The sequence below is a fragment of the Ambystoma mexicanum genome, chromosome 8 (assembly GCF_040938575.1).
Source record: "Ambystoma mexicanum isolate Mex_15411 chromosome 8, UKY_AmexF1_1, whole genome shotgun sequence".
Classification (NCBI taxonomy): Eukaryota; Metazoa; Chordata; class Amphibia; order Caudata; family Ambystomatidae; genus Ambystoma; species Ambystoma mexicanum.
Window position 1 is genome coordinate 537,192,609 of NC_090929.1, and position 26,061 is coordinate 537,218,669.

Sequence of the window (26,061 nt, forward strand, 5' to 3'; positions counted from 1 at the left end):
GGCTTTTAGTGGCGTGCGGGGCAGTTAGTAAGGTGCCAGCAAGAGGCTGTGTGGCGCACTGGTCACCAGGAGGGACCCACTGCTGGCTCCGATACTGTCGTCTGGCCGTGGCTCCGTGTGGAAATTGACAGTCTGGAGTAATTTCCTGAACCTCAGTATTTAGCTGTAACTTCCTGGACCACCTGTAGGTGGTTATCTTTGGCTCAGATGTGCAGGGGTATCATTCTTCAATGAGCGCAGCATCCAGAGTTGATGTGGAAATGAGGTCTATAATGTCCACCTTGTATTTGGCAAACCGTACTCCCTGGTGTACAGACAACCCACATAGGCATGCACAGTGTGGATTGCCGGCTGGACACCATATTTCTTTAATAAGAACCGTCCATAAGGACCTTAATTCACATGAAGCGCAGATCAACAGGGGCGCAGGAGAGTGGTTCTGATCAGCGGAATAGCCTCTGCCAAGTTTAGGTCAAGGACGAGCACAGATGGACTTGCATTCGGGGTACACGCTACACGTGGACGATGCATCCGGATATTCTGTTGTACTTAGTGTGGGAATGCCCTTTGTAAAAAGAGCCAAAAGGCAACTAAAACAATATAATTAAAAGTCTGTCCCTTCCTGCCCACAGCATTGTGTGAATTGTTCTTTCTCAACTACCTCTTAACATATACAAGCGCGGTGTGGAGCTATCATTCTAGAGCTTACTCAGGGCCCGATTCATGGAATTATTTGCGTGTAAAATCGTGAATTTGCGTGCCAATCCCTCTTTGTCGATTCATGGACTGGACTGCGCAAGACTCTTCCTGGACTTGCGTGGCTTTCGCGCCAGCCTGGTACGTCTCTGGGAGCAAACGAGTGCCTTGTACGTGACACCACACAGGGCGTGGAAGTGGCTTCTGCAGAAGGCCGGGAAGGGGCGGAACTCAGATGCGAAAGATCTTGTGAAAATGTGGCGTTACGAGGGACGGTCCGCAGGCAGATTTCATTCTGCGCGATGGGCCGCGCATAGTCGTTTTCAGCGCGCAGCATTTGCGGGATCAATGCACCCTTTTCCATGAATCAGGGCCACAACATTTAGGTGTTTTGATCTCCTTATGTATTTGCTGTGCCTGCCAGGAGAATCTATTTTTCGATAAACTCCTGTGTCTCCCCACTCAACGCTTACATCGTGAACTCCAGTTCTAGGAATATTATGATGAAGACCGCAGGGTTTTGTGGTATTATCATCTACCCCTTCTCTGAATTGACTATTAGCTCCTTGAACATTTATTCCTGACACTTCCAGTTTAAGTCAGGCTCTGTGCTGGCTGAAATGGGAGATCCAGCAAAGCAGGAGGCAGACTTTGGGCCTGATTCAAAGCATACTTGCATAAAGCCTGAAAAGTCCCTTGTGCCAAAAACGACTTTGTGAGTTCCTGCGCTCAAAAGATTCTGTGCATGCTCTGCATATTCATGGAATTTCGACCGCAAAGTAACCGTATTCGCAAGTAGAGGCCAGAACGGCCAAGATACGCCCCCACGCATAGCAAATCCAGCCACGTATACTAACCTTTACGCCCTCCTCATCCGCAAAGTTATGCACCCTGGCAATACTGCATGCACCCCATTGAACACTGTATGGGGTAGCCCGTCAATATTTACAGCACCCTGTCAATAGGCTGTCTATTTTTCATAACTGTAGTCAGTTCCTGGGAAATGTGTGCAAACCCGCGTAAACTGTGGCTGCACCCCGCTACCCTGAATACGTGCACCCCTAACTGTGATCGACACCCCAACTGCATGCACGCACCCTGTATTCCTGATTGGACCTTACCTTTGTGCAGTGATTCCAATGTGATTGGGGCCTTCCGCCTGCTTTTAAGCGGCAGTGTGATTGGGAGATTTGCGTGCTGATTTCCCTGACTTGATGTTACGCAGTCACATCCATGAGTACGTTTGGTTTTGCACGGTGCTGGGCGTGTGATTTCCTCGCGCAGGCCGTCTCGACACACCCACATTATACCTTGTTCTTCCTTATTCTGCGTGGAGAATGGGGAATATGTTCTATCCCCTATTTAAATCTCTGCGCAGGCCCGACCCACACTCTGCGTGGAGTCTCGCGCAACACGATCGACTGCATGCAGAGACGTGCCAGACCAGCTCGACGTCCCCGCAGTATCCCAAAAAGACCTGCAAAGTCGATTCCCCAAATTACTGAAGGGGGTTTTGCACACTAAATAGCGTGCAAAACCACTATTCAGCGTACAAAAAGTTCCATGAATCAGGCCCTTTTCCTTTTGTTAAACTGAAAGAGGGAATACATAAATGAATGTCAATATCTGTAGAGTTATTGTTAAAAGAGCTACTTTCAGTGTGTGACTGGTGATAATTAAAGGGGAGTGTAATAAGGAAGCGGCACAGACAACACTGCAAACTAAATCACTGGTACTTATTGTAATGAATTTGTGTGTGTTTATTGGTATACTTGGATACCTGGCTAAGGTGTCAGCTGTATCACCTTTCTTTGTTTATTTTTTTTCACTGCAACTTTGCACAAGTGCCATGTTTGTGTTCGTTTTGTTTAAAAATGTCTTAAGAAATTCCTGATTTAAAAATAAAAGCTGCAGTTCATTAAATACTGTTATGGAACCATTTGAATGGGTCAGTGGTGACAAAGACTAGATGAATTAAATAGTAATCTGTACATTAAGTAGCTTACATGATGCTGCTTCTTAATTTGCAATGAACTGACGGACTGGCTGGGCAATCCAATTGAAAGAAGGCATTCACACGATTGTTTCTAGTGCTGAGAAACCAGGAGCACGCATGCTTTTGAAGTTAGTGTGAATGTATGCACGTTCACTTTCTCCACACTGGCGCAAGTGAGAAGTTGTGACGTTAGTTCAGTGCTGACGTGGAATCAGAACTTCTGGAGAGGACTGTTCAGGCCTCGTCATAGCAGGAAGTGAAGAGATTAAGCTCTGTTCAAAGGCTCTGCCAAATGCAAGAAGCACCATGCAGACTGGCAGTGCGACTAATGCCCTAGGAACATCCTCTTGCACAGAGAGCAGGGCGACATCTGAATGAATATAAATAACATCACCATTTGAAGAGGTTTCCTTAACTCGATGATGTCATATTCCCTGCTGTGGGAACTATTCTTCCAGTTGTCCAGGGCCAGCATCCTGATGTGGAAGTAGGGTCAGGCCTTTGCACATGTCCATCTAGTTCGGGGAGATGTTGCTGGCTGATACCCACTAGACCAGATCCAGTTCCACTACTGACAGATGGGCCAGCGTAAAAAGGAGTTCCTGAATCTTTAACCATCTGTCAACTTGCTTGGACAAGAAGTGCTTTGACCTGGTAGACCCCTGAAGTGCCTTCCATTAGGAACCCCTCTAAAGTTGTTGAGCTTGTAAAGATTCCTCTGTGAAGAGTCCTACCTTATGCTCACGCTATCACATGTGGTTTGCTATTCTGGTTTCTCTTTGTAATGCCCAATGAGTTCTTCTCTCATCCTATCTGTTCCCTAAAGTGTGATCTTACTAGATAGATCACATTAGGCACTTTTCTAGACACTGTCAAGCAGGTGAAGATGTGAAACTGCATAGTGCCTAGAAGCCAAATATGACCACGGAGCTGCAGCACGTGTCATTTGGATGGAGAGCTATTAATGCTTTGAGGGTAACTTAAAACCTTGTGAACAGCCCATGTTCTGTCTTTTGCTTCGCCAGCTTTGCTTTGGACCATTGACCGAGGTGATGCTGAACGAACACTAATAGCAGCAAAGCCTCTGAGAATGTGTACACAAATGCCTGGCTTTTTGAGTAACAGCCTTTGGGGTCTAACTTTGAATAAATGCCTGGCTTTTTGAGTAACAGCCTTTGGGGTCTAAATGTGAATAAATGCCTGGCTTTTTGAGTGGCAGCCTTCGGCATCCAACTGTGAATATTGCATCTTGGTACGAGAGCAATCCACAACTAAACCTGAGTTCTCTTAAGAGACCTGAGTCTCCAGCTTTTCTAAAGATGCGTTAATAGTCCAGGAGTCGATATTCACAATCGCTATTGCTTGGGCAGATTGTAGCACTGACACACTTCTGTATTTTTAATCGTGCCCATTTTTTGTTTGGGCTATTGGGTGGCAGAGCTACCAATAAGCCGAAACTATTGCATTATTATTTATGTATTTATATACAGGTAGGAACAATGCTCTTTTGATCACAAAAGAACATGCAATTGATAAGAAATCCATTTGATGGGAAGCAGTGAGCTTCTTACAATGGGGTCAGATGAGGGACATTCTGACCAGTTTCTGGAGGGGAGTAAATGGAACAGTCACCGGGGACAGTACATAAGTGGACATACATAGATTAAGGACAACAAACATTGGATATTTTTAAGTGCAGGTAGGCGGTACGACCAGCTGTGCTCGGGATGTGGCCATGATGGGGGAAGGGCTACAGTGGAGGCAGAGGAGGTGAGTGACAGAGGCAGGTTAGAAGTGAGGGAAAAAGTTAGGGAGAAATGGCATATGAGGAGGAACACACAGCTTCAAGGTGTCGTTTGGTTATTTGTCCGCCCATTGAGTGCCAATGGCCAGGCTAATCCCTATAGCAATTCCCACTCAGTTCTTTCCCCTCCCCCTCAAATCACCTTCACATGGGAACTCTTGTCAGCTCGCTTTAATCAAGGCTAATGATCAAACGTTGTACTTGGATTGCCTGCTAGTGTTTTCTCAAAGTCGTCTCCTGAGAGTTAATGACTTGAGTGGAGTTTGTAAACCTACTACTGGTGTAATAAAAATGTCTCAACCAGGTCTGCCTTCAGCCACTCGATTTATAAGCACAATGTGCGTCCTCCATTGACTCCTGTTGAAAACAAGCATTGGCAAAGCCAAGTTTTGGCTTGTGTATACGTATTAGACGTTCGCCAGGCACTGCTATTAGATACAGGGTACTCACACTATTTTGTGCATGCTAGGGCAGTGCCTGGAAAGTGCCTTTCCCGTGCCTACACAAAGCCCAAACTGTTGGCATTGCCAATGCTTGTTGTAAGATCAGTGACAACTTATGTTTATGTTTTTTTAATCTCTATTGGTTACATGAAGCTTTTTTTGATAAATTATTGCATAATATTTTTCTGAACGCATATTTACGTATATTTTATAACATCATCATAAAACCCCATTTATTAATTTAGATTGCAAGAGTCAAGTGGTTATGGTACAAACGAGAAGCATTTAAAATGCTGCTTATTTCTGAACCCGCTGTGCATTATTTTATAAGGGACAGTCGCTCATTTACACAGCCAACTTCCATCCTTCAAACAGGGACATAGATGGACTTTCAAAATGTCATAAAAACATAAAATGTAGACTTTCTGAAATAATTCATGCAGTGTTTCTGACGATCTGAACTGCTTAGTGTTGCTGGGGTAATAAAGCAGTGATCCATGCAGCAAGCCTCGCATTTTCTGCAGGCAATATTGGTCATTAGTGAAAGTGGAAATTGAACCAGAAAATACCTAGAGCGCTCATAATGACGGTACATGTGCACTGTTGTAATCTGAGCCACCTCACCTGCCTGCCATAGATCCAGTTTCAAGACAGTACAGTGTGCTGCAGTTTCACCTTGCTAACTCCGACAGTGACAAGACCCCCAGGCCCTTGAACATGTCTGGCGCACTTGCCCTTTACATCTCTAGCCTGAGTGGGATGCTTTCGATGAAACAGAGATGTTTTTTTTTTATGAAAGGTGATTGGAGAAGTGATTATAGCCTCTGATGGGGAGCAATATGAGGTTCGTTTGGGGGTTTAGTATATAGCAGCCGGCTGGTGATTATATGAGGGTTGCTTTGTAGGTATGGGACGAATATGAGCTTCTTTCGACAGATTCTGCAAACGGGTGTAGGGGGCTGCGTGGGCGTCTTTTTGCACATGTGTGAGGCACATGTGTGAGGCACTGGTGGCGTGTTTGTAAGGATTTGTTGGGTGACTTTATAAAAATGTGCCGGGGACCTGTCTGTGGGCTTTTGGCCGGCTATTTATTTATTTATTTGCAGAGTTTTGCAAAGCACTAGACGGACGCTTTAGGGCGCCCCTCAGAGAAACAGGAATGGGGTAGGTAGAGGGTGATACAAAGGCAGGGTGAGTCTGAAGAATGTCACAGTAGGCTGGGGCCCTGACAGGGGGCTACTGGGAGCCAAGTGAGACTATTTGGCAATGGGGAGGTACATTGGGGAATGTGTGAGTGATAGGCTACTGAGGAATTATTAAAGAGGTAGGGATTGTCCACTGGTAGTTATTGAATGATTTGTCAGAGGATTTTTGGGTTAAGGGGGCTGCGTGGGCATGTTATGGGGCATGGGTGATGCACTGTTGGTGCCTGTGTTAGTTTCTTCTGAGTGCTGTGCAGGAGTCTGCTGGGGTCTGTGCAATGTTCTACCAGGCGCTATGCCAGGGTCTGCTAGCGTATTTGTAATATGGCTACATGAGATCAGTTGTAGATTATGTGATCGCCTTTTTGGGGCATTGGGAAGGTGCGTTGGTAGCATTGTGAGGGTCTGCTGAGTGCTACAGGAGTTTTTGACAGAGATTGAGATTGTTGTCTGTGTTCTATGCGGAGGTATGTCTGGGGTTATGTCAGGGTCTTTTGGGAACTATATGAGAGTGTATTCACAGTTCTGACAGGGTATGGTGCAAATTATGAGGGGGTTTATTTCATGTATTTATTCTATGCTTGTTAGGCGCTTATACAGCAAGTAAAAACACTGTTTCAAAGTGCCTACAGTGCGAAGGGAGGCAACAAGGGAGTGAAACACATTACAAAACACAATATTTAAGAGCAGTGGGAGGAAAACAGGAAAAGGCCAAACCTACTATGCCTTTTAAGTATTCAGAAGGTGCAAGTGCAGCAAGGAAGAGGGCAGAGGGGGTAAGTGCTGGAGAGTCCAAGCTCATGGGGGAGCCACAGATGTGCTAGGATTGTTGAGTGCTACACGGCCTGCAACCGCTTTAGGTGTAAGTACGAACCTCTAGGGCAGAGGGTATGCCAATGCAAGTGCTTAGGGTAGACAGGAGCTCGGCCGATTGGGTGTGGGAGGTTAGGGACCTTGAGGATCCATAAGGTCACCGGGCACAAATCACAGCAACTGTGGGATTACCAGAGGAGAGAGGGACGGGAGGTAAAGAGGAAAGTCTTAAGGAGTTTACGGAATTTAAGAAAGTCCAGCTCAAGGCGCAGTGGGAGGGGTAGGCTGTTCTATAGGAGGGAGCCAGCTGAGCAAAGCGAAGGACCATCTACCCTCTGTTTAGGCTGGGAGTTATACGATTGTCTCTCTGGGAAGCTATTTAAGGGATTTTTAGATCTGTGTTACTGTCTCCTGAATGGTCTGCAACTCGCTATTTGGTATTCTGTTGGGAATTCTGCTGGTGGCCATTGGCAGGTTTACAGGGATGTGTTGGGGCTACATGGAAGGCTTGAGATGTCAGTACATTGAGTAGCATTGTACTGTGTAACATGAACACTTCTTTAAAGTACTACTAATGTAAAAGTGCTGTCACAAGCAAAATCCACCATTTCCATTAAATTGGGCAGCTATGACAACTGTTATTATATCACTTAGACCCGGGAGGAATCCGTCATGAAGCGCTCTTTAAGAACACAAACAGGGTAATTTTACAAGAAATCTTAAGTGTGTGCAGGGCATCGACCAGCGTTAGCATTTACATGCTGTGGCCTCCCCTGCATGATGTTTTACAGGTCCACAAGGCGGAGAGGACAAGGAAAGAGTCAAATTGAGGTGCACTCATGTTTACTCTTTCCATTTTCCACTCTGTCTCATCGCCAACGGCAAATAGGCTTTGCAGGTGGCATTTACTAATGGACTCCTATGGAATCCTCCTGATCTTGACTAAGTGCAAAACAGAGGCGGATTCCATAGGAATCTGTCCGTAATATGCCAACATTAAAAACACATGCAGGCGTAACATGAAGAGCAAGACGGAGGGTGAATGAGTGGGCGAGATCTCATCTCCACTCCGTGCCCCTCCACCTCATCACTCCTGCAAAATGGGCAAATCGGGAAATGGGGGCATACAAGTATTACGCCTTGCTTCAATTTCCCGCGCAGCCTCTTGAAATGAGGCCGTAATTAAATTATTATTTTAAAACATCCTCCTTTTCGTTTACACCTGTGCAACCTTTCCGTGGGATGGTGACAGGCCGGCGGATTGGATGGAACGGGGGGTTGTTATCAGAATTTTGTTGTGGTGTTTAAAGTAGACCAAATGTACCAAACCACTATGTTGGCATGCAAGCAGGGGTGGACTGGCCTATAGGTAACTCTGGATACTTCCTGGTGGGCCTGTGCACCCTAGACCTGTTTTCTGTGGTGTTTCCAAATGTTCCCATAGGAAAAGGGTTGGATTTCCGGAAAATGTGTACTATGGGGCCACTGAAAATGATCCCCAGGGTCTCTTTTGGCTCCCAGTCCACCCCTGACCCCGAATACTCAGGCCCCAATTGTGCAAGGTAGGTACCTTGAGACGGGCTTGCCAAGAAGTGCCCGCCTACTGAAATGGAAAGAAGCGTTTTACTGTGTCCCTGAGGGGGTGGGGGGAGTATAATTGTGACCCTGGAGATCGGAATCCTATAGCTGTGTGTTTGTTTTTTTACGAAGGTTTGGCCGCCTTGTCTCACCTTGCGAATTCCCCCTCAGTAGGCCCATTCCAGGGGAAGGCGAGCCGCGGGCCATTGGAGTGGCTGAAAAGGCGACTGCTAGGCAAGTGACCCGGCACTGCACAGAGAGCGCGCGAGTCGCCGCATTCCTGCCTTTCAGGAGCGGCGCCTCCATTAGCGGCCCAGCTCTTTAATGGAGGGGACTTAGCGTTAAGATGCGCCGACTCCCTCGCTTCATCTTTTCGCAAGTGGTGACCTGTAACGAAAGCGAGAAAAAAAAAACGTAAAATATTTAGAATCAGCCTTGGCCAAGCCATCCTCCTTAAAAGCCTGTAACAGGACACCGGGAGGTGTGCGGAGTTTACGCTGTTCCATCCTCTAACCTGTGCTTTCTCTCTCTCTTGCCTCCTCCCCCTGTGTGTCCTCACCTGCAGTCCCAGTTCAATCTGCTGAGCAGTACTATGGACCCGGGCATCGGCAGCCGTGCAGCCTCCACGAGCCCCTACGGCTCCGACCACACCTCGAATGTGCCGACGCACTCGCCCTACTCCCAGCCCAGCTCCACCTTCGACGCCATGTCGCCCGCGCCCGTCATCCCGTCCAACACCGACTACCCGGGCTCCCACCACTTCGAAGTCACCTTCCAGCAGTCCAGCACCGCCAAGTCCGCCACATGGACGGTGAGTGCACGCGCCACACCGCATGCGGAGCTCAAGCATGCCACCGGCCCGGCGCCTTTCTTATGTTATGCTAATATGCGTGTCTCATTCATTGCTGTGGACACGTGACCAGGCTTGCAATGGTACGTTGTGTTAGGCTGTGCAGTGTTATGCCACACTGTCTTATGCTACATTGTGGCCGTGTATCTGCACTATGCGATGGTCTGCCAAAGCAATGTTAGTATGTGCTGTATGATTTTATGCTATGCTCCACTATGCTGTGCTATGCTTTGCTGTGCTATGTACATTTCTGGAATTGTATGCTGTTATGCTACGTTATGTTATGCAATGCAATGCTGCACTTTCTTTGAACATCTTCAACCTTGTGCTGTGATCCCCCTCAGAATACCGAATAGGCCTTCCGGTTAGGAGATAAAGTCGGGGTGACTAGTGGGCCAGGGTTGAGTATTAGCAGCTCAGGGGCCGGACCCCTGGGGAGACTTAATCACGTGGGTCCTCCTGAAGGATTCTGCCGATGGCTCCGTTTGACAATGCCATATGCTTTCCCATTTGATTCCTGAAGGCAGCTGACACATTTCGTATAACCTCTTGGTCCAGAGACTAGGATCGCCCCCCCCCCCGCACCCTCCTTGCTTTCTATTAATCCCATTGAAACAGCCCCCAGGACGCATTTTAGGCCAGATACAAGAACGTGCCAACATGACATTTTTGCAACGCACCTTGGAAGCACAATGACTGAGTGCAAAACGTGGCAGCTTCACCTGACCAACTGTGTGATTCATGGCAAACCGCTTAATCTCGCTGTGTCTCCGTTGCCTTATCTGCAAAACGTGGGCATGCTTAGAACTGTGTGGAACACTGCATATGTACTCCCCGGCTGGGCACCTCGAAGGAGCATGTCATGGATCTGAGATGCACTCGCAGCAGATGTGAACGGAAGTCACATGCGGATCTACATGCACCACTCTAGGTCTGGGTTCTGCACCATTGGCTCGCCAGATGTTTTGGACTACGATTTCCTTCAGCACTTGCCAGCATATTCATTGGTGAGGGCTCATGGGACTTGAAGTCCAAACCACCTGGAGAGGCCTAGTTTGCAGACCTCTGCTCTAGGTGGATCGGGTAATAGATACGTAGTTTGTTGCACATAGACAATCAGACGGGCACGTATACAGCTTAATAAAGGCTCAGTGTTACAGAGTGGCAGGCAATGAGACTAGTAACGTCCAACGCCAGATGGAAGGCGGCAAAATAGAGAATTGCATGTAGATAGTAATTAAGGGTAGAGCTGTGAAGTTTGCTATCTGAGTTATATACTTAAGTCCATTCATTTATTAATTTCATATGTGTAACTATGTTATGTTGTGTTGATTTATACTGCGCACTGCTGCCATTTCTGCGGTCCCCAGTCGCTCACGTGGCTCTGTAAGAACAGTGGATAGAGTTGGTTAGTGAGGGAGCGAGGAATAGGATAGAATTTGTGCTCGTCTGTTGATGCGTGCAGAACCAGGAGGAACTGTCGTCTGCCTGCGCGTGCCAGCTTTCTGGGTGTGCTTTGTTATGTGCACTGGGCTTGTTGTGTCCGTAAGGGTGGCGTCCAGTGTCACTTATCAGAAAGGTAGAAAAGTGGGTGGCAAGATGTGAAGTTGGAAAGATTGGCAAGCAGATGTATACCTACAGGGCCAGGTGGATAATTGACGAGGCCATGAAGCAGAGGGCTAGAGAGGTGGGTAGATGGAGCTAGAAATAGCAGAGACTTGGGTCTCCAGCCGCCCAAAGTGGTAGACTAAATGAGGCTTAGTAGGTGGGTGGGTATGCACATGGAGGCTTTGGAATGATGATGGCATGACAGGTGGGTTGATGGAGGATGATACTGAATAATTGCTGAACACCTGAGAATGTAGAAGCATGCATACAGAGGGCTAGCCAGGTGGTTAGGTAAATGGATGAATAAACAGAATAAATGCTTGCCAATAGGAATGATGGGGCGAGATAAAATAATGTATGACCGCATGGGCTGAAGGGCTACATATAATATATGTAAAAAGAGTGGAGTGAATGAGTGGGATGGTGGCTGGCTAGGTAGACTGAAGGCTAGACAGCCCTTCATTTCTATGGGCGTGTGTTTTCGTCTTCAATTGCATATAAAAATCAATGACTAGACAGAAGGCTTTCTAGGTAAGTAGAAAGATGTATAGATATACATGGTTGATTCGTATAGGTAGAACATGGTTTGGTGGGAGGTGGCTGTAGGACTACATTAAAAAAATGTCAAGTACGTAGCTAGATGAAAAGTCAAAACAATGGCCGACCGCAGGAGGACTGGGTGCCAAGGTGCGCCGCTAACTGCAGCGCCATGTGTTCTTACCCTTCCTGTACTGTCGGCCTTTCAAATTGTGCAGTGTGCAATGTGTCAGTGTCCTCCTGTAGTTGTTGTGCGCTACAGCGTTTTCCCACCTGCATGTAAACCTAATATGCACACAGCTGTAGCGTGCAGAGGACAAGGGCTCAATAGATAGGCATCCAACTGGAGGATGGATTAAAACAAAAGAATGGATAATGAGTAGATTAATGGAGGGATGCAATGATGGGGCGATTGGTGAGGTGATTAATAGAATGCTAGACATAGCTGGCAGCCGCTAGGTAAGTGCTAGAGAGATGCGTGGGCATTTGACAGATGGAAAGCTAGATGGGCACATGGTTAGGTCAGTAGGCAGAAGGATGCATGGCTAGGCACATTGACGACTAAAAAGCTGGTTAGAGAGGACATTTCATGTACATATGGGTCAATTTGAAGATTGGTTGAGTGTGGATACAATTTAGATGCAGAGATGGCTAACAGGGAGGCAGGTCCATGGATGGCCAGGGGTATTGATGGCATCTACCACTTCGGAGCAGGTAGACCAGGGTAGGTATGGCCATCAGAGGTCTTTATCTCTGGATGAAATTGGAGACGGCAGCAGAGGGAAGGAAGGGCAGTGTGAGAGTCTTGCAGGAGGGCACGGTATGTGTCCGTCATCATGTTGGTGTGGGATATCACTGTAACTATTGTCTGATGAACATGTGAGATGCTAAGGGCCGTCATGTCCAGGTTCGTCACGTTTAGTTGGGTGAACTGGGTGGGCATGTAATCCTGTGTAGTTTGCTAAGTTTACACCTCTTGTCCTAACCCATGCCTCTACCTCGCTGGCTAGGTAGGAAGATGTGGGCGGATGTCTCGAGACAGCAATAGCTGGGTAAGGAGATTCAGGCAGGCTGCATACAAGCAAGCATGGGTAGTCAGGGTTGCAGAGAGATGGCAGGCCTCATATTAAGAGGTCTTGGATACAAGAAGATGAGCAGACGTGGACGTGGGCAGGTAGGTAGATTGGTGGATAAGTAGATGCATGCTTGACTGCGTTTTGTATCCCCTTGTGGTGTCTATCCATGTTTCCTAAAAGTCTCAAAAACTATATTAACGGTCCCTTGCCGAAATTAAAGTGTAGTCCTGGTATTTATCCTGGGCCACAAGACAACATGCTCTGCGCCACAATCTACCTGTGACAATGAGTTATGTTATGCTATTGGGTTTCATACAGCACTACGCTGCCTTTTGAATGTTCTCCTGCCACTCTAGTGCATCTACGAAAAGAGGGGGCTAAGTTTGGTTAGTTGAGAGAGTGGCAAGCAAGAAAGCTTTGCTGAAGTGTGGATCCGTGCAGTCTCGGAAGTACCCTGGTACTCTGTTTCTGAGTGATTTATGCAGAGAGCAATTGAGGATCTGTGCACAGAGGCGAGCCTCGTGTACCCTTGATGTTTCAGGTCTGTGATATAAAAGTTGGATGGAGAGGTGTGGCGTTCTGAGGTTTTAATGTGTGTTGGAATATTAGTTGTTCTAAAGCCATATGTGGATGACAGTCAGTCAGGTTTGTCCAACTCCAGGCCTCGAGGGCAGGATCCATGTCGGGTTTTCGGGATACCCCTCATTAATAGTCATGCAATAAATTTGCATACAATGATTCTAAATGTATGCAGATTTTTCCTCATGAATATTAATGAGTGCTATCCTGAAAACCCGTCAGGATTCCGGCCCTCGAGGCCTGGAGTTGGACAGCTGATAAGCTTATTATGCTTTGCGACATAGAATTTGACTGTGTTATTGTGGGTAGCCGCCAGTGGAGAGCTTGATTAGCATTTGGAGCATCCCATGTGGCTGTGCTCATGTCATTGTGGTGGTGCACTACTGGTACTTCATTGTGAGGAGAAGTCTTGCGGCACCCTAGAGTGGGCTGCCATCCCTGGCTGTGGACAGCGTGTGGCGCCCGGCCACGTATCACAGAGGAGAAGGGCAGTAGAAGTCACACGGTAGAAGGTAGCAGTGGGAAACAAGTCAGCAGTGGATTAAACCTGCTTCTCCATGAATCTCCAACCCTAGATTACTTTGAAAACATGTTAACAAACACCTCAATTAAAAAAAGACTTCAATGATAAGTTGGTATGAGTGACGTCCAAGCAACCAAACATGAGAACATGAACACAAGAAGCAAATGAAAGGACATGTGCAGTAGGACCTTGTTCGAAAAAGGGAGGAGTACAGCGGCCACATGCTAAGCAGACCAACAGGAAACATGTGTGTTTGTATAGTGCTTGCCACCAGCGTGCTGCTGAATAGCTAATGTGACTATTACCCAGCTCAATGACACTGATTGTATTGATCCTAGAAGGACGAAAGGCTCAGTCTCCCTTACCTTGCTTTGAACCTTGAGCATCATGCTACACAGTGATATGCAGTCTTATGGGCATGTTCATTACCTATTGCATTATGGTCATTGCAGTTTCAGTTCCTTACTGATTGCTCCCCATTGCTTTTTGAGCAACGTAGTTTAGCAATTAACAACTTCTTCATTTATTTCGGCCAATCATACCCAAATGGACCGTCAGACAACGTAGAGTCATTGGTCTGACTTGGCGATGAGCACGGTAGTGGCTGGTAAGGCAACGGGGGCTTAGACTATGTGGGGTGGAAAGGGGAAGTAAATGAGTGAATGGGGGTCTCATTTAAGCAAGTAGAAGCATTTTGTATCTATGCACTGATATGTTATCAACAAACTGCAGGTTTTGAATACTTGGTATAGATAGAGCTCAGAACAATCGATTTCAACATGGCTGGTATTCCCTTTTAATGCCACCGCAAGCTTATGTCCCATACGACCCGTTGAAGATTGTTAAGCATACATCCCTTATAATAAGCCATGCACTGTACATCACTGGCTAGGTAGCAACAGGTAGGCAGGTGGCTAGTTATGGCAATAACTAGGTATGGAGCTAAAAGCAGATAGGTGCATACAGGCATGGTTGGATGTATTTGTAGAGAGACATATAATTGGCAATGTAATTAAGTAAGGGCTCTACTTAACTTCCTTGATGAAACCCAGTAAGAATGAAATGCATCCTGGCTTGCTTGTTACCTTACACAAATATGATCCCCATGTGCAGCCCTGCTTGGCTCCTTTTGAGGCACAGTCGGACTGATTTGAAGTTGGAGGATCTGCTGCAGGTACCTCCAATTTAGAAAATGCTAGAGTGATGGATGTGGACCTCTGCTCACCGCACAACATACACATAGACCTGTATACTCTGGGTGGCCACAGCCTACAGGCGCCACCCCCCCTGTCATATTTAGTTGGGATATGACAGCCAAGAGTACATCAAGGCATCTCAGAAGGTGGAAGGCAAAACCTCCCTCCTGCCATGGACAGCCTAATTAACTATCAAAGACTCCACGGATCTGCCCTGTCCTTTTGTGTAAGCACTGCAAAATGGTGGCAGCAATTAATATAATTAGCATACAAATAGAGTGTACTTCAAACTTTCCTACATGGGGTCTAGCTGCAGAGGTGAACAAAGGAGACAGGAAACCCTGACAACCATTGATATGCACTGTGTCAACCTGAAACCAGCCCCCACCCTAAAGTATCAATGACAGTGAGCTGTCATGTCTGGGACTATGTCTTTACAGCAGGCAACCCCCGCAGGGGGACCCCATTCAGAAGGTACGAGTATGTGGATTGATGGAGACAGAAAGTCTGTTCTTACCGCAACTTCAAGGGAGACATGCCACTTTAATAAGGAACCACAGAGTTCAATTAACCAGAGATACCCTTTGTTTCACAACAGACAGGAAGATGGGTGGGACATAGTATTACATGTCTTCACCCCTTTACCCTTTCTGTTGCAAAGCACTCTGGTTATGACCTCACCCATACAGGAGATTGTTGGTGGGGTCCCAGGATTGGTTCATTAAGGTAGGCTTAGCCTACACCAATCACTGGGGCCCATATAGTTTTAAAAGAGGGTCGAGCCCCTCTTTTGGCAGATCATCTGTAGACTTTGCAAGGAATAACAAGAAGAACTCAGATTTGGACCCTGACTGAAGGTACAGTCTGCCTTACAGCTTCTGCCCGAGAAGGAATGCCAGGATTTCAAAAGAGGGAAGCAAGATCCCTCCCCTACACCTGTTCCAGGGAACAGAGGGAGATGCTGAATCCAGAGGACCCTCTAGCAGCTTCAGAAGTGGTACACAGCCAGCACACAGTGTGCCCCACTAGGCTCTGCAGAAAGATTCCTAGGTGGGAAGTGCCAGAGAGTCTCTGAACCAAACTAAGGACAAGGTAGCTGACTGCAACACTCTTCTCAGCTTTCGGCCGTCCGCCTTTGTGACGAATCAACTTTCGGGGCACCAGTGGTCCAGGGACGAATACCGGTTTCTAAACCATCAATCAACTCCACACCTCTAGTACACCAGAACGGATCCGAACAGATTGGAATACAAGTAAATTATAAGACCTCCTTGTCCAATTTTGGTAACATGGACGGAACGGTAGGCTTATCTCGACAAGGTCATGGATCGTTGCTTAATTGCAACACAGCGAAAATATAATTATTACCCAATGATAAAAGGGACTGCCCAGTGAAGTTTGTATAAAAATATTTACTTTATATTTACTATAACAGACAGTTCTAGCACACTACAATTACAACCCACACTGTAAAGGAACACAGAGGACAGACATTTTCACAAAGAAAAGGGATGCACTCTGGATACTGACAGGAGAGTAGTTGGTAAAGCAATCAGTCTTACTGTTCAAGGTTATTTGGTTTCAGCACCAAAGGGGCAAAGGATTGTAACTGTCTCTAGGGGCCTTGAGAGATGGACCAGGGGGGTAGAACAACAATGTACCTGGTGGTGAAGACATTTTTGGTGCTCTACAGCGTCGATGTGGTTCCAGGGTGCTTTGCAGCTCATGAGACAGAGTTAGTGGCGGTAGACAGCAGCGGGTACCAGGCGGCAGGCAGTTGTCCAAGCAAAGCTGGACAGATGTCTGCAGGCTGTCCGGCGCAGTGGCTCGGGGCCAAGAATCATTGTCTCTGTGCTGGTTGGCGGATCTAGAATGCTAGTCGAGGCGTCCCGGATGGCTCTTGCGGCTGCAGCGTGACAACAGTCAGCGGTGCAGCCAGATGCAGATCGAGGACTAGACTGTCTCGAAATTGTCCTTAAAAAGATGGACGCTGGATGATGCTTGTGTGCCACTCCTCTAAGCTTGTTCGCAGGGCACGTGTCCTTTCAAGGCGGATGTCCTAAAGCTCAGGAGTGTGTTAGCAGGCAACATCCTTGTCCTTTGTCCAGAGACTCTCCTGCACTTCCCACCTAGAAAGCTTGCTATCAGAACCTAGCAGGACACGCTGTGTGCTGGCTGGCTACTGCTTCTGGAGCTGCTGGATGGGTCCTCTAAGTCCAGTATCTCCCTCTGTTCCCTGGGAGATGTTTAGGGGAGGGATCTTGCTTCACTTTTGGAACTCCTGGCCTCTCTTCACTGGCGGAAGATGTAAGGTAGACTGTACCTTCAGCTTGGGTCCAAATGAGTCCTTCTTCTTACTCCTTGCAAAGTCTTCAGATGATCTGATCAGTGAGGCGCCAAGCCCTCTTTTAAAGCCAAATGGGGCCTAGGGATTGGTGTAGGCCAAGCCTAACTTAAGTTAGCCAATCCTGGGTATCCACCAACAATCTTCAGTGATGCTTCAGGTCAGAACCAGGGTGCTTGGCAACAGACAGGGGAAGGATCACAACATATACTTCTAAGTCCCATCCATCTTCCTGTCTGCTGTGCATCAAAGTGTCTCCCTAATTAACTGAGCCCTATGCAGCGCTCGATCACAACATGGTCCTCCTTTGCAGTAGGGGGTTGCAGGTAGACTTTCGTCTACTACAATTGACATACTTCTCTGCTCTGAAAGGAGTGGTTCCCGACAGGACATTCACTGCCCTTTCATACCAAGGAGGGGTGTTAGTACCATGTTGACACATTGCATTACAAAGCAGTGTTGGCGTCTGATCTCCATTGTCACTTCCTCCACCCAGGCCTTCCCTGAGGCCTGATAATTAACATTCTTCGGTATTCGCCACCAGTAGCAAGGTTGGACAATGAAGATGCAAATCCATGTGGCCTTGAAATTCTAATCAGGCTGGCCATGGCCAAAGGCTTTTGATGTACCCACAGCTGTCAGGTGTTAGCTACACATGAAATTGGAGGACGGCGCTGGTAAGCTGTGTCCTCCCAGAGTACATGACTATTTTTCTGCTGTGTGTGAGCGTGGAAAATTTGCACAGTAATGGCCCTATCATTCATTCTTTTAAACAAACAAAAAAAGTCCAGGCGAGTGCACACTTGCAGATGGTCGAATTCCTCACATGCCCCCAGCCTCAACATATGAACCACCACCCTACTGAGGGTCTGGTTTGTCATCAAGGCGAAAGTACCGGCTCAGGCGATCTGCATTTCCATGCTTGGAACCTGGCTTGTGCTTGATGTCCATATTTAATCCCTGTAGAGATATGGCCCAACGCAAATGCTTAGGGTTCTCCCCTTGCATGGCTATTAACCATCGCAGAGGCCTATGGTCCATCTGGATCGTAAAGTGAGACCCAAAGATGTAGGGTTTCAGCTTCTTTATTGCCTACATGACTGCATACGCCTCTTTTTCTAAGACAGGCCAGTTCCTTTCCCTTTTGTCAACTGTCTGCTAATGTAGGAGACTGGTTGCTCTACCCCTTCAGAGTTCAACTGCGCTAACACTGCTCTAATCCCAAAATCACAGGCGTCTGTCTGGATAATGAATTCCTGACCATATTCTGGCAGTTTCAGAACTGGGGCCCTGCTCAATCCATCCTTTAAATCCTGGAAGGAGGTTTGACAGGTGGGGGCCAAAGTTACCTTCTTTGGCATCTTCTTGAAGGTTACATCATTCAGGGACATGGCAATGGTCCCCAGCCCACTGATGAATGATCGCTAGTACCTTGTGAGAACTAGAAAGGCTCTTACCTGCGTCTGTTTAGTGGGGATGTCCGAATCCTTCACAGCCTGTACCTTCGCTTTGAGAGGTTGTTTCTTACCTCCACTGAACAGGTGGCCTAGGTAAGTCATGGTACCCTGCGCTATCTAGCACTTCGTGGCCTTGATAGTCAGCCCTGCATTCTGTACCGCCTGAAGCACTTCTTTCAGGTGGGATAGATGATTCTCCCAGGTGAATCACAGCAATGTCATTCAAGTAGGCGACACCGAAGTTTTCCAACCCGGACAAAACTTGGTTAACCATCCGCTGAAAAGTGGCAGGGGCATTCTTCAATCCGAAGGGCATCAAAGTGAACTGATAATGTTCTTCTGGGGTTGAGAATGCCAACCTCTCTTTCGCTCCATCTGTCAAGCATACCTGCTGTGAGGTCAAAAGTACTCATGTACTTGGCAGCGCCAAGCTTGTCAATGAGCTCATCTGCTCGAGGAATGGGGTGAGCATCTATCTTCATGACAGAATTGAGCTCTCTGTAGACCACCCAAAAGCGAACTTCAGTCTTCCTGCTTCTGGTCTTTTTAGGGACCTGTACCACTGAGCTGTGGGATGGCTCTATCACTCCTAGGGACAACATCTCTGAAACTTCCTCCTTAATGGTGTCCCTGACCTTATCGGAAATCCAGGGAATTCTACTCTTCACCGGCTTACTGTCTTCAGTGTCCACATCATGGGTGCACCAATCTGTGCGACCGGGAGTCAGTGACAACAGACCGGCAAACTGTCCCAGTAAACAGCAACAGTCTGTCAGTTGCTGTTCTGACAGGTCCAATGCAAGGTTGACACCTTCAACTGTGTGAAGCAAGAGACCAAGTAAAATACCTAGTCACACAGCCGCTCTCTACGTTTCCCAACCTGGGTTGTGGTTTTTCAAAATTACTGATAGTTCAGCTTTAATAGTCAAGAATATACTTCAAATTTCAAAAAGATAAACGAGAAGTTCTGTTTTTCCAAATTAGTTTATATCCAAAAAATGATCTAAAAAAAATGAGTGGTCACTAATATTTTCTTAGTGAGGAAGAGTTTGCCACAATTAATTCATCAATCAGACCGAATTTGCCAATGCATTTCGGAAATAAATTTCCTTCATCAGGGCCAGTCTAAGAATAATACATACATATTCATAAACCAAAGAAAACAGTTCAAAACGGTGCATAATAGCATATTGGTGTCATACATCATCGTGGTAAAGTTAAAAACGTACCATTCAGTTGAGGTTGCAGTAGCAGATGAGTAAGAAAGAGCAGAAAAAAGAAAAAATGGAAAAGGCCAATGAGTCACTATTGTATATAGGTAACAATCAGTTAAATGAACAAGAAAAGCCAGTTACCTGTGACAGGTAGGTAGAATGTTGAGTGTGGCAAACTAAAGTGTAGCAGCCATATGGGGATCGAATCGAACTGCCTGATAGGAATCAGCGCAGTAAAGTAGCCTGCAATGCGATTGCTGGAAACAGAAGAAACCCGTTGTTGAAAGCGGTTCTCATCCGTGGTCATGATTATTTAAAAGGTGAGGGAAGTCTTACCGTACCGAGGGCTGGAGCGAAGCTGTTCCCCCATAGCCGGCATGAAGCAGACTGCCGTTGTCGCATCGGAGTGTTGCCGAGGCAACGCTTCCTAAATACGACACGTGACCGTGTCGCGGCCCGATGGGCGCGTGGGCGATACCAGATACTGTGAAAACAAGGAAATAATATGAGGCAGGATAACCAAAAAGGAAACACACCAAACACAGGTTACAAAGGAACATACAAAGTACTTTATTTTATACTGAATCCAGTTACAAAAGAACAGAACAAAATTCAGATAGCTATCGACCCTCAGTACAACACAGCAAACTCCGGCGTGGTTCGGTGTGCTCAGTGAGTGCAAATATTCATTGAAACAGTCAGGCTTTTATACATTTCTCCAGCCTGTTGTCCAGCCTTTCTGCAGGTTAACCATTCCATAAATAATTTACTGCTCTAGGGTCCCTTGCCAGGTCAAATCTAGTTCATCTTAGGTTTATACATTAACAAGAAGAAATGGTAATAATGTATGCTCTAGGCCTAACATTACAATGCGGGACTTAATTTATACAATATAGTTAAGCAGGTGTTCTCATTCAATTATAGATCATTTTCGGTGATACAGGTAATCCATTGCACACAGGTCAGCAGAAGGACAAGGTCTCAGCTCATGACCCTAACAAGTGGCCTGCAGGCAAGTTATACATTAGCTGTACAGAGGTCATGACAATCAAGTTCTCTTCTGAATAATATAGGCTATCATTTTAGCTCACATGGTGACTTTAAAGAGCAAGAAAACCTAAAATGGCGGCTTGACCCAAAATGACAGTTTACATGGTTTCTAAGGTCAGGACCTTGCAGTGCGAGTTTATTCACATGTAGTTTATAAGCAGCTTGTTAGCAGCTTGGCGTAGGCCAATATACATATATTCATAGCAATAGGAGGCACAATATAATTTCTAGTTTGACAAACTCTCCTTTTGGCCTATGCCAAGTGCTAAACTACTTCTGATCTCCCTGCAAATAACTCCATGTGTCATCGTCCATACATCCTGAATAGCTGTCAGAAATATCTATCGCCATTAGATCTTTTACTCCTTAGAGGTTTTATCCGGGGCATACACTTTATGTCCTATTGTACCTATCGCCTGAGCGCAACATCCCCCTAGCATTGAACATATACTTGGTAGACATTGGATACAACAACAAAGAAATAGCAGAATTCCCAAAATAATCAGCAAGACTGAAAGCACTTTCCAACCCCAAGACCGCAAGAAGTCCCAGAACCAAGCGCTAAGATCCCAATTTCCCTCGGGAACATGCACTTCTGAACTAAGAATGTGCAGATTCTGTATTGCCTTAAAAATAGTTGGGGAGGAATCCGGTACGAAAACACAGCAAGCGGACCCCACTAGTTTACATACTCCACCATGTTCAGCCAGAATTACATCTAATGCCATCCGGTTCTGAAGCGCTACCAATCTGATCGCTTTCTGCTCTAAAGTCATATTATAGAGTATATCTGTGGTCCGGTTGATGGTTCTCTCCAGTACTCTCGCTAGTTTCCTGATATCCTCGGAATTCGCTATCTGCCCAAAGAATGGAAGGAATGATTTCGCTACATCTCCTAAAACCTGTGCTGGAGTGTCGCCATTCTCGTCCCGCCGTGGACGAGCCTTCGAAACCTCTACAGTACTTGCTATAAACACCCCAGGTAACAGGATTCCTAGGTAACAAGTTCCCTGCCAATCCCTGGGCAACCATGGAAATGCTACATTACCGCAAACAAAATAGATAGGTTCGCCTACATACAAAGGTCTGTCTTCCCCAGTCAAATTTGCAACGTTGGCACAACCTTTAAAATCTCCCATTGACCGGGTGCCATTCCTCTGGATGCAGAAAGAAACTGAATCGGGGCTATGGTTGACAGTATAAGAAGGAGGCATGGCATCCTTATTGCCTATCGGAGCCATTTTAAAGGAAATCAAAGATTGAAAAGGACGAGACAGTCTATCAGAAGGCCTAATAGAAGCAATATTGAGCTTACTCCTATTTGCGAAAAGCGAGCATCCCAGGGGAGTCAGAACACGTTTCTCAAAACTATTCAAATTAGTGCCATCAAAGTTCCCCGAGATGCTATTGTTCCATCGGCCAAAGAACAGTGCTCTAAGTGAAGCATAACAAGCAGTTGTCAAAGGTAAAGGGTGAATATACCAACCTAGCCCCTTATCCCCATGTTGCGCTAAATGCGAGCAGACCCAACAATTAGTCTTATTAAAAATGGCATGTGTTGCATTCATTATAAGCAACAAGGTATTATTGTGATACTTCTGTCTATGCTGTGAGTCCCTAGGTGACAGAGTATGCAAATGTACAAAAGCTGTAGGAACAGTGGGTACAATTTCAGTCGGCAGCAAAGACTCTAAAGGATGAGTTTCTTCAAAATACCAAAGGCCTAAGACAGTGACTATTATAAAACCAAATATTATCATGAAAACACAGCAATACGTTTTCGGGACCCAGGCACATTGTTTATTGTCCGAGTTGGTTACCCCCTTATTTATAAGTCCAATACGAGCAGCAGCGGTGGCGGTAGCAGGCATTGTAGATTTTCAATCGACGACCCCAATGTTCGTTGCTGGCGACACTACGGTCGCGCGGCTTCTTAGTCCTTCCACAACCCCTAGCCAACAGAATCCCCTTCCTCGACTTTTTTGGGCAAAAGCAAGCCCTTGATGATCCTTTTCTTCCTTAAATGCACAGCCGAACCGTGCCGTATGTCTATCAGATGCACAGCAAAACCGTGCTGTATGTCTATCTTTGTGGCCGGAAGTTGTATCTTGCTGTGCCTGGTATTGTTTGATCCGAGAACAAGATGTCGTCACTTCCCGTTGGAAGCAACGTATCAGAGGCAAGTGAAGTTGGAACAGCAACTTCCGGGAGCAACATTTTCAGAGAGTGCAGAGACAAAATGGCAGCTTCCCCAAGCCTCACGGGCTCAGAAAGATTCTCCGACGCACTCTCAGTGCTACTCACTGCTTTGGGATCATTGGTTGCAGCGTTAGCGAGGGGTTTTGTTTCTTCTGTAACGTGTGGCACTGGGTGAGGACGTTTCTTGACATGCGTCGCGTGGATCCAATGCTTCCGGCCTGCGACACATACCGCTGTTTGGGTGACCAGCAGGACCTGGAACGGGCCCCGCCACCGAGGTGCAAGGCAGGAAGATCGGTCAAAGGATTTGACCAAAACCCAACTTCCAGGTTGTATACTGTGGCCTGGGCCCTCGTATCGCGGGGGTAAAGCGTTTTGTACCTGGTGATAAATGAAATACAGGTTTTTAGTCAACTGGCTACAATAGTCTGAAAGCAATACATTTTCTACATTCCTCAATGCCCTAGGCTTCGGAAGACCCCAGATATTGGCAGGTCTCCCCATTACCACCTCAAATGGAGAGAGCCCAGTCTTAGTTTGAGGGGTTGTGCGCATGGCTAGTAACACGATCGGTAAGGCGTCCGGCCATTTTAGTTTGGTGCAGGCACACGTTTTAGCGAGATTGTTTTTTATGATACCATTGTGTCTTTCCACTAATCCGGCGCTCTGAGCATGCCTGGCCGAATGGAATCGTTTGTCAATTTGCAATGCCGTACATATCTGTAGAATTACAGCAGCAATAAAATGCGGACCATTATCCGACCAGATAACTCTCGGCAAACCGAACCGTGGGAAGAATTCCTTTAACATGGTCTTTTGCAGTGGTCATGGCTGTAGCGTCTTTAACAGGGAAAGCCTCGACCCACTTACTAAAGGCCCAAATGACCACAAGGACATATTTTAGATTGTTACATCGCTCCATTTCAATAAAGTCAAAGTGAATCACTTCAAACGGGACAGAAGGAGGCCCAACGCTACCTCTTGGAGTTGCTGTCCTCTTTCCCACATTGTGTTGTAGGCAAATCATGCAATTTTGGACATAATGCTGGGCAATTTTTGAAATCTTATCATTTACCCAGACTTTCTCTAATATTCTCGTGATCTGTTGAGCGCACACATGTGTGGGACCGTGTGCCATGGTAACCATCATTACTATATAGGCATTAGGAAGCAACCATTTCCCTTCAACCATGTCCACCCAACACCCATCATCATCGAGTTTCCCCAAGCCCTCAGCCCACCTCTTGGATTCTTCTAATGTGGCATTGGCATGGATATCCCGTACAGACCCGACACCCTCATCCATTGCCTAGGCATCTACAGTCTCCCTTGAAACATACATCTCCGTGAAGAGATCAGAGGCAGTTTGTCTAGCTATTTGATCAGCGAAAGCATTCCCTTTCCCTACATCATCTATAATCTTGCGATGTGCTGCGCACTTAATGAATGCTAACTGACTAGGGAGCGCAAGCGCTGAAAGCAATTGTACTATCAGGGAGCCATGTTGGATCTTGGTGCCATGCGAAGTTAAAAACCCTCTCTCTGACCAAAGTCTCCCAAAGTTGTGAGCCACCCCAAACGCATACTGGCTATCAGCATATATGTTTACTGTTAGCCCTTCGGAAAGCTCACAAGCTCGAGTCAATGCTATAATCTCTGCGGCCTGCGCAGAGTTATGCGTAATTCTCTTGGTCTCCACAAAAGTACTCAATGTAGTGACTGCATAAGCAGCTGTGGATGTACCATCCAGTAGTTTGAAGCAGGAGCCATCACAAAACAGCTCCCCTTGTGGGTTATCCAAAGGAGTGTCCCTCAAATCAACTCTGCCTTTTGTATCTTGTTCAGTAGTATACAGGCAGTCATGTGACTCTTCGTCACCGCAAACAGTATTTTGCGGGAAAGGTAGGAGTTCAGCCGGATTAAGAACGCAGCACCTCCTAATTTGAATGTGGGGATCAAACAAGATTAATTCATATCTTGTCAGTCGTGCGGAAGTGAGGTGTTGCGTTTGGGTTTTGTTCAATAGAATATCTACAGAGTGAGGCACCATCAGGGTTAAATCATGGCCTAGGACCATTCCCTCACTCTGTTTTACAGACGCAGCAGCAGCAGCGACAGCGCGCAAACATCTTGGCAAAGCGCATGCAACAGGGTCAAGGGCGGAAGAGTATTAACCGCATGGCCTATTCTTCCCTCCATGTTCCTGCGTTAATACAGCCAAAGCACATCCATCACATTCATGCACAAACAACACAAAGGCCTTCTCATAGTTCGGTGTGCCCAAAACTGGCGCCGAACATAATGCAGTCTTGAGCAACTCGAATGAATGTTGATGCTGCGTATTCCATGGCAATGGCGAAGAAATACCCTTCTTCGTCAAGGCCAACATCGGTTTTATCACTAGTGAGAAGTTTGGGATCCATAACCTACAGTAAGAAGCCATACATATCAAGGCTCTAACTTCCTTTTGTGTATTTGGGACAGACGTGCCAGAAATGTGTTTTATTCTTTCAGGTGTCAATCTTCTTCCCTCCTTTGACAGGAGATAGCCTAAATAGGCGACCTCCTGGCAATAATATTGAAACTTTTTAAGCGAAGCTTTGTGACCATGCTTAGCTAGATGGATGAGCAACAACACAGTGCCCTCTTTACAAGAGCTCTCAGAGTCAGCGGCTAAAAGCAAATCATCAACATATTGAAGCAATGTACAAGTAGGGGGCAATCCAAGGGTATCAAGCTGCTCTTTCAAAGCCCTACTATAAATACTAGGACTCTCAGTATAACCTTGAGGTGCACGAGTAAATGTGAATGAGCGTCCCCCTAAGGTGAACGCGAACAAGTATCTACTATCCTCATGTATAGGAATACTGAAGAAAGCATTCTTTAGGTCCACAAC

The 26,061-nt window shown here is 46.5% G+C and overlaps 1 protein-coding gene across 4 annotated transcripts in view; it reads left to right on the forward strand.

The window, feature by feature from the left end:
* TP73 (tumor protein p73) overlaps positions 1-26,061 on the forward strand; it is a 510,790-nt gene that overhangs the window by 305,466 nt on the left and 179,263 nt on the right. For all 4 annotated transcript variants that reach the window (XM_069610235.1, XM_069610237.1, XM_069610238.1 and 1 more), the window contains one exon: positions 9,098-9,343. In XM_069610235.1, coding sequence (XP_069466336.1) covers positions 9,098-9,343 — 246 coding nt within the window. The remainder of the gene's footprint in view (positions 1-9,097; positions 9,344-26,061) is intronic.